This window comes from Pongo abelii, chromosome 14, assembly GCF_028885655.2.
Source record: "Pongo abelii isolate AG06213 chromosome 14, NHGRI_mPonAbe1-v2.0_pri, whole genome shotgun sequence".
Lineage (NCBI taxonomy): Eukaryota > Metazoa > Chordata > Mammalia > Primates > Hominidae > Pongo > Pongo abelii.
The window spans coordinates 27,551,814-27,560,700 of NC_071999.2; the positions used below are offsets into that span (position 1 = coordinate 27,551,814).

At 52.9% G+C, this 8,887-nt stretch overlaps 1 protein-coding gene across 1 annotated transcript; it reads left to right on the plus strand.

The window, feature by feature from the left end:
* The first annotated feature begins 645 nt into the window (after positions 1 to 645).
* On the plus strand, positions 646 to 8,594 carry LOC134759828 (group 10 secretory phospholipase A2-like). The gene is made up of 3 exons (XM_063714750.1): positions 646 to 974; positions 5,157 to 5,307; positions 7,916 to 8,594. The coding sequence occupies exons 1-3, from the start codon at positions 878 to 880 to the stop codon at positions 8,088 to 8,090; spliced, it is 423 nt and encodes a 140-aa protein (XP_063570820.1). The 5' UTR covers positions 646 to 877; the 3' UTR covers positions 8,091 to 8,594.
* Positions 8,595 to 8,887: the final 293 nt, after the last annotated feature.

An 8,887-nucleotide genomic window follows, 5' to 3' on the forward strand; every position in this document is an offset into this window, starting at 1 on the left:
TTCATCATGTTGGCCAGGCTGGTCTTGAACTCCTGACCTCAGGTGATCCACCCGCCTCGGTGTCCCAAAGTGCTGGGATTACAGGCGTGAGACCTGTGCCCAGCCTCTGTCTCTCTCTCTCTCTCTCGACTAGAGAGACTGACCGGGGACAATCAACTCTCTCCAGACTGACAGAGAGAGAGAGGGAGAGAGAGAGAGAGCGAGAAAGAGACAGAGTCTGGCTCTCACCCAGGCTGGAATGCAGTGGTGTGATCTTGGCTCACTGCAACCTCCGCCTTCCGTGTTCAAGCGATTCCTGTGTCTCAGCCTCCCAAGTAGCTGGGATTGTAGGTCCGCACCACCATGCCCGGCTAATTTTTGTATTTTTAGTAGAGACGGCTTTGCCATATTGGCCAGGCTGGTTTTGAACTCCTGACCTCAGGTGATCCGCCAGCCTGTGCCTTCCAAAGTGCTGGGATTACAGGCGTGAGTCACCGCGCCCGGCCAAATAAAATAAAATGTTAAAGTAAATTCAGGACTACCCCTCCTCCAAGTCTTCTGTCCCCTTTGGGCGCCCACGTGAGCGGGGGAGGGGCTGGGGGAATAATAACATCAAAAGAGCGCCTTTTCCTCCCTTATTCCGAGGAGACTTCCCTGAGCCTGACTCCCGGTCCTGTCCTCAGCGCCCCGCGGCCTCTCCAGCCCCTTCAGTGGCCAAGATGCAGAGATCAGGACGCCTTTGCGCGGCCCCAGGTGCCCGCCCCTAGCTGCCTCCGCCTGGGCCCCGACGGAAGGTGAGGTCGGGGGCCGGGCCAGGGCGTGGCAGCCGGGGTGTGTGTACCCTGAGCTTGGTGCCTCCGGTGGCCCGGCAGCACCGTCCCACCTCTGCCACCCTCCGATGGGGCCGCTACCTGTGTGCCTGCCAATCATGCTGCTCCTGCTGCTGCCGTCGCTGCTGCTGCTGCTGCTTCGACCTGGCCCCGGGTCCGGCGAGGGTGAGTGAGGAAGGGGCTTTCCCGGAACTCAGGCGTTCCGGGATTCCTCCAGCCCTTCCTAGGGACCCAGCAGCCCTGCCTCCCATCCCTCTCCAAGTTCCTAGTTGCCCTAGAGCCCCCAGCTCGCTCTTCTAATGCTCACCCACACTGTGCGCCCCAGCCTTCTGCAGGGCGCCCCACTCACTCCTCCCAGGGACCCAGAACTAGCCCAGTCCTTCCCCAGGGGTGCAGAGTCCTCTCCTGGCTCCCTCCCCTAACCGGCTGTGACCCTCTCCGGCAGCCCGGAAGCCTCCCGGTTGTCCTGATCTGGGGTCCGTGAACTTATCCTTCATTTCACCTGTCCCTGAGATGTGAGACACCAGAGGGTGGGAGGAGCAGGGGCAGAAAGGCCCGGCTTGGTGGTGGGAGAATATATCGTGCCCCTGTACAAGAAACCCCTGTGACAAAAAAAAAAAAAAAAAAAATAGAACATACTGCCCCTATCTCACTATCCATCCTTTGGGGTCACTGTAGAGAGGTCCCCTGGGTGACTGCCTATTTCTGGGGTGCACAGATACATGTACCTGCAGAGTACTATGCAGACACTGCCAGCACACAGATGCGGAGGCACAGCACCAGCCCCAGACTCACCTGGCCCTCAGGTGTGCAGCTCGCTGTGTGCGGCTCCCACAGGCAAAAATACTGAGATACCGCTAGGGGGACACAAGCACACACAGCTCAAGGATACCCGGGACCGCACTCAGGACAATTCAGATGAGCCGTGTACACACACGCACACACACACACACACAGAGCCGCACAGACACACATATGTGCACATAGACCCAGGGGCTCACAGGATGCACAGACAACCCTGGCCCTCCCCGAGGAGGCTGCAGCGGGCAGACAGGGCAAACAGACCCTAGCGTGACCTGCCCCACCTATGTTGGCACAGAGGGAGTGTTTGGCTTGGTTATAAGCACAGTGCTGGATGCCCGCCCCGTGCCTAGAACCCTCCCTCTATAGGGCTGTTGCTAGGGCTCTGAGATACCAGAGAGTGGTCAGGGAGGGTGGCAGGGGAACCTTTGGGGACAGCTTCAGGGTACAGTGTTGGGACTGGGACATTGTCAGGGTGCTCAGAGAGGGTGTGTTCCCTGGGTCTTGATGGATTTAGAGGTCAAGGGACCATTTCTGGAAGCTCACTGTGTGCCAGGGCAGCTTATATCAGAGCTCAGCATTTTTTTTTTTTTTTTTTTTTTTTTGAGACAGAGTCTCACTCTTGCCCAGGCTGGAGTGCAGTGGCACGATTTCGGCTCACTGCAACCTCCACCTCCCGGGTTCAAGAGATTCTCCTGCCTCAGCCTCCTGAGTAGCTGGGACTACAGGCATGCGCCACCACACCTGGCTAATTTTTGTATTTTTAGTAGAGACAGGGTTTCACCATGTTAGCAAGACTGGTCTCGAACTCCTGACCTCAGGTGATCCACCTGCCTTGGCCTCCGATTGTGCTGAGATTACAGGCATGAGCCACTGCGCTTGGCCAGAGATCTGCTCTGGAAGACACCCCATGCCGGAGGGCACTGCCACAAGCAGACAGTATGGCGAGGGTCCCTATGGCCACCTGGCAGGCAAGGTGGATTCTGAAGGGAGGTGGCCTGGGAGCAGGCTGAGGATGGGGTGAGGGCATTTGAGCAGCAGAGTGTCTGCGTGAGGGGGCATAACTGGAGGAAGAGTAAATGACTCTTGTGTGAGAGGATGAGGGAGGGGTGAGAGGGGCTGACTACCCCCAGGACTTGGGGTGCATTGAGACTCCTTAGCTTTATCCAGACTCGTGGGAGCCATGGAGGTTTGAGGCAGAGGCGTGGGCTGCTGAGAGAGTGACGATCCAGAGAGGAAGGCAAAGCTTTCAACTGCAAATGCCATTTTATTTTCATGTGTTTTTTTTGTTTTTGTTTTTGTTTTTGTTTTTTGAGACGGAGTTTCACTCTTGTTGCCCAGGCTGGAGTGCAACGGCACGATCTCGGCTCACTGCAACCTCTGCCTCCCGGGTTCAAGCGAGTCTCCTGCCTCAGCCTCCCAAGTAGCTGGGATTACAGGCATGCACCACCGTGCCCAGCTAATTTTGTATTTTTAGTAGAAAAAGGTTTCTCCATGTTGGTCAGGTTGGTCTGGAACTGCTCACTTCAGGTGATCTGCCTGCCTCAGCCTCCCAAAGTGCTGGGATTAGAGGCATGAGCCACCGCGCCTGGCCCCAAATGTGTTTTACATTTTCTTCCTCTTTGATTCATCTTTGTCCTCCAACATAAATATGCTACTTTTTCCACTGATTAAAAAACAAAATGGAATTTAAATCTGGCCTGGACTTCTCAAAAAAGTCAGTGTGATGAAAACTGTTCAAGATAAAACAGAAATGAGACTGGGCATGGTGGTTCATGCCTGGAATCCCAGCACCTTGGGAGGCCAAGGCAGGAGAATCACTTGAGGCCAGGAGTTTGTGAACAGCCTGGGCAACATAGTGAGACCCCGTATCTACTAAAAATTTAAAAATTAGCTGGGCATGGTGGTGCATGCCCGTATGTCTGGAGGCTGAGGCAGGAGGATCGCTTGCGCCCAGGATTTGGAGGCTGCAGTGAACTATGATTGTGCCACTGCCCTCCAGTGTTGGTGACAAAGTAAGACCCTGTCTCTAAAAAAAAAGAGAGACAAGATGATCAGGATGAGCGTAGAGGCTCATGCCTATAATCCTAGCACTTTGGGAGGCCAAAGCAGTGGATCATATGAGGTCAGGAGTTTGAGACCAGCCTGGCCAAGATGCTGAAACCCCGTTTCTACTAAAAATACAAAAATTAGCTGGGCGTGGTGGTGCACGCCTGTGATCCCAGCTACTTGGGAGGCTAAGGCAGGAGAATTGCTTGAACCTGGGAGGCGGAAGTTGCTGCGAGCAAGATTACACCACTATGCTCCAGCCTGAGCAACAAGAATGAGACTCTGCCTAAAAAAAAAAAAAAAAAAAAAAAAAATGATCAAACACAATGCATCAACTTCCCGGAGCCGTATAAACCCTAACCCTAACCCAGGAAGCAGGCAAGCCTGTGTGTGAGTGTTTCCACTCTATTGCTGGTACCACTCGGCTCTGGCAACCCCGAAGGCCACCTTCCCCTAATGTTACTGTGTAAGGAGGAAGAAGCACTGGTTTGCAAGTCAGAAGCCTGGGTTGAAGCCTCTGCTTGAGATCCTGCTGGCTGTGGGAATGTGGGGTTACATTTCCCGGCTGGCCTCCTTTCCTACATGTCCAGTGCAGGGGTTCCAGTCACATGCATTAGGCACCATTACATGTCCGAGCTGTGCCAAGATCTAGAAAAATGGCTGGGCTCAGGCCAAGGGGCCTTCTTGTCTGGCAGTGAAAATAAGAGGAGATACCAAGGGCCCTGAGCCTGAGTCTGGAGGGGAAGTCATGAGCACAGGGCAGTGCCAGGGCCCGGGAGCTGCCACAGAGGAGCCCACCTTGGTGACAGACACCTGTAGGCTCATCCGTGATGCCCAGTGCCCAACACAGGGAACTGGACAAACGTTTCATGCATGACTCTTTTTTCCCTTCTTGGCTACCTTGAGGACGTTGATTATAATAGTTAGCCTTTTTTTTTTTTCTTTTTTTGAAAGTCTTGCTCTGTCGCCCAGGTTGGAATGCAGTGGCAAAATCTTGGCTCACTGCAACCTTCCCCTCTCAGGTTCAAGTGACTCTTCTTCCTCAGCCTCCCTAGTAGCTGGGATTACAGGAGTGCACCACTATGCTCGGCTAATTTTTGTATTTTTCCTACAGGCAGGGTTTCACCATGTTGGCCAGGCTGATCTTGAACTCCTGACCTCAGGTGATCTGCCCGCCTGGGCCTCCCAAAATGTTGGGATTACAGGTGTGAGCCACTGAGCCCAGCTGGATTATAATAGCCTTTTCATGCACCAGGGGCTTTATACTCAATTATCTCATTTCGTTCATATGAGTTGAAGTCAGCTTATCTGCCATTTCACAGGTGAGGAAACCAAGGCCCAGAGAGGTTAGGAATTTGTCCAAGGTCACACAGCTAGGAAGTAGGATTCAAACCCAGACAGCCAGGCTGTAACACCTAGGCTCGTCTCAGGCTAATGCCCTTCCCAGGGGTCTGGGAAGCCCTGACCTGCAGCCTGTCACCTTTGTTTACCCCCCAGCCTCCAGGACATTACATGTGTACCGGCGTGGGATCCTGGAACTGGCAGGAACTGTGGGTTGTGTTGGTCCCCGAACCCCCATCGCCTATATGAAATATGGTTGCTTTTGTGGCTTGGGAGGCCATGGCCAGCCCCGTGATGCCATTGACTGGTGAGTGCATGCCTGGGACCAGGCCACAAAATCCCTCACACTCTGGGGTAGTCAACGCTTATGAGGAAGTACCCAAAACTGAAGCTGGGATTTGGTCCAGGGAGATCCCAGTGTGCAGTACTACTTTGCAGGCAGGCAGAGGCCTCTTGGATAACATGGCCAATGAGGCCAGATCTTGGTACCAGCTGCCCCTTACCCTGGACTTAGGCTGATTACATTGCCTTAAAAAATTGGCCAGGAGCGGTGGCTTACTCCTCTAATCCCAGCACTTCAGGAGGCCGAGGCGGGCAGATCACTTGAGGTCAGGAGTTCAAGACCAGCCTGGCCAATATGGTGAAACCCCATCTCTACTAAAAATGCAAAAATTAGCTGTGTGTGGTGGCAGGCATCTGTAATCCCAGCTACTCGGGAGACTGAGGCAGGAGAATTGCTTGAACCCAGGAGGTGGAGTTTGCAGTGAGTTGAGATTGCACCACTGCATTCCAACCTGGGCGACAGTGCGAGACCCTGTCTCAAAAGAAAAAAATAATAATAATATAAAGTGACCAGGTGTGGTGACTCACACCTGTAATCCCACCACTGTGGGCCGAAGCAGGAGGATCACTGGAGACCAGGAGTTTGAAACCAGCCTAGGCAACATAGTGAGACCCTGTCTCTATATTAAACACACACACAAACACACACACAAAGGCAGCCAGACTATGCACTAGGAACTGCCCTGGGAATCCCTTTGCATTCTCACAAGAATCCCATTTCGCAGATGAAGAAACCAAGGCACAGAAATATTAAGTAATGTGTCCAGGTGTGGGGGCTCACGCCTGTAATCCCAGTACTTTGGGAGGCTGAGGCAGGCAGATCATGAGGTCAGGAGTTCGAGACCATCCTGGCCAACATGGTGAAACCCTGTCTCTACCAAAAATACAAAAATTAGCTGGGTGTGGTGGCAGGCACCTGTAGTCCCAGCTACTCAGGAAGCTGAGGCAGGAGAATCGCTTGAACCTGGGAGGCGGAGGTTGCAGTAACCTGAAATCACGCCACTGCACTCTAGCCTGGGGTCTCACTTTTGCCCAGGTTAGAGTGCAGTGGCATAATCATAGTGGCTCACTGCAGCCTCAAATTCTTGGGCTGAAGGGAATCCTCCCACCTCAGCCTCCCAAGTAGCTAGGACTATAGGCATGTGCCATCATGGTGAGCTAATTTTTTGTGTGTTTTTATTTTCTCGAGACAGAGTCTTGCTCTGTTGCTCAGGCTGGAGTGCAATGGCACAAACTTGGCTCACTGCAACCTCCATCTCCTGGGTTCAAGTGATTCTCCTGCCTCAGCCTCCCAAGTAGCTGGGATTACAGGCATGCACCACCATGCCTGGCTAATTTTGTATTTTTAGTAGAGACAGGGTTTTGCCGTGTTGGCCAGGCTGTTCTCGAACTCCTGACCTTGTGATCCACCTGCCTTGGCCTCTCAAAGTGTTGGGATTACAGGCATGAGCCACTGAGCCTGGCCTGGTGAGCTAATTTTTAAATTTGTTATAGAGACAAGAGAGACAAGAGTCTCCTTATGTTGCCCAGGCTGGTCTCGACCCCCTGGCCTCAAGTGATCATCCACCTCAGCCTCCCAAAGTGCTGGGATTACAGATGGGTGTCACCGCACCTGGCCTTTAAGGAGGGTTTCATTATAAACCTACCCTGAAGGGAGGGAATCTGATTTTACGAGAGGGTATAGCCTGGTGAGGCCTGGATGACCTCTGGAGGTAGGGGCTTGTGCCTGGGCTGAGACCTAAGGGACAAAGGGCAGACATGAAGTTGCCCCAGGCAGAGGGCACAGTGTGGGCAAAGTCAGGAAGTGGCAGGGCTTGGATCACTCCAGGAAGAGAGAGGAGTCGTGTCACAGGAGCTCAAGACCCAGACAGTGAGGCAGGCAGGCAGGGACCAAGTTTGGGCACAGCCAGGGAGGCAGGACAGGGCATGGTGGGGCCAATGGAATCATTACCCAAGACGGGGATTTTCAGGGAAACAGCTTAGATAAGGCCAGGCGTACAGTAGCTCCCGCCTGTAATCCCAGCATTTGGGGAGGCTGAGGTAGGAGGACTGCTTGAGCCTGGGAGTTCGAGACCAGCCTAGGCAACATAGTGAGACCCCATATCTACAAAAACTTTAAAAAAGGAGTTTGTGTTCCTGTAGTAGCATACTTGGGAGGTTGAGGTGGCAGTATCATTTGAGCCCGGGAGTTCAAGGCTAAAGTGAGATGATTGAGCCATTGCACTCCAGCCTGAGCGGCAGAGAGATATGCTGTCTCAAAGGAAATACAAATTAAAAATCCAGCTGGGCTTGCTGGCGTGTGCCTACAGTCTCAGCTACTTGGGACACTGAGGCGGGAGGATCGCTTGAGCCCAGGAGTTCAAGGCTGCCGTGAGCTATGATTGTGCCACTGCACTCCAGCCTGGGAGGCAAAGAAAGACCCTGTCCATTAAAAAAAAAAAAAAAGAAAAAAAGCTTAGATAAGAGGGTGCTGTGCCTCCCCGGGGGTCTTCAGTCACCCATGGTCCTGGCAAGAGAGGAGGCCCAGGAGAGAGCTTCACCCGCCTGCTGTCCTGCCCATGTGACATCCGCAGGTGCTGCCATCGCCACGACTGTTGTTACACTCGAGCTGAGGAGGCCGGCTGCAGCCCCAAGACAGAGCACTACTCCTGGCAGTGTGTCAATCAGAGCGTCCTGTGCGGTGAGTCCCCAGCACCACCATGCCACACACCCCGAGTATCCCCTGGGCATCCTGGCATAGCCAGATGATTTCTGTGCCCCTGTTGCAATAACCACTGCTTCCAACTCTCTATAGACCACCCCTTGGGTATATCTAATGTAAGTGACATTTATTTTATTTATTTTTTGAGTCAGAGTCTCGCTCTGTCACCCAGGTTAGAGTGTGGTGGTGTGATCTTGGCTCACTACAACCTCTGCCTCCTGGGTTCAAGCGATTCTCATGCCTCAGCCTCCCAAGTGGCTGGGACTACAGGCATGCACCACCATGCCCAGATAATTTTTGTGTTTTTTTCAGTAGAGGTGGGGTTTCACCAAGTTGGCCAGGCTGATCTCAAACTCCCCACCTCAAGTGCTCTGCCCGCCTCGGCCTCCCAAAGTGCTGGGATTACAGGCATGAGGCATGGTGTCCGGCCCTAATGTGAGTGATCTTTAACACTGAGCACTTGAAAAAGAAAACCCTAAAGAAACCTAATTCTTTGATGTCTGGATGACAAGGAAGAAGACAGAAATGGCATCAGATAATAAACAATGTAAATGTTTATCAGAAAGGGGCTGGGGGTGGGGACCAGAAGGAGGATCGCTTGAGGCCAGGAGTGCATCTCTACAAAGAAGTTAAAGGATTTTTTAACATTGGCCAGGCGTGGTGGCACACATCTGTGATCTCAGCTACTTGGGAGGCTGAGATGGGAGGATCGCTTGAAGCCCAGGAGGTTGAGGCTGCAGTGAGCTGTGATCGAGCCACAGCACTCCAGCCTGTGTAACAGGGCAAAACCAGTCTCAAAAAAAAAAAAAAAAAAAAAAAAATTTTACCTAACCAACCACTTCTA

What these genes read in the sequence shown, in the direction of transcription:
- LOC134759828 (XM_063714750.1), top strand. Translation starts at nt 878, where the DNA reads ATGGGGCCGCTACCTGTGTGCCTGCCAATCATGCTGCTCCTGCTGCTG. An exon ending in TGGCCCCGGGTCCGGCGAGG is followed by an intron (nt 975 to 5,156) that starts GTGAGTGAGGAA and finishes TTTACCCCCCAG; the next exon opens with CCTCCAGGACATTACATGTG. An exon ending in CCCCGTGATGCCATTGACTG is followed by an intron (nt 5,308 to 7,915) that starts GTGAGTGCATGC and finishes TGACATCCGCAG; the next exon opens with GTGCTGCCATCGCCACGACT.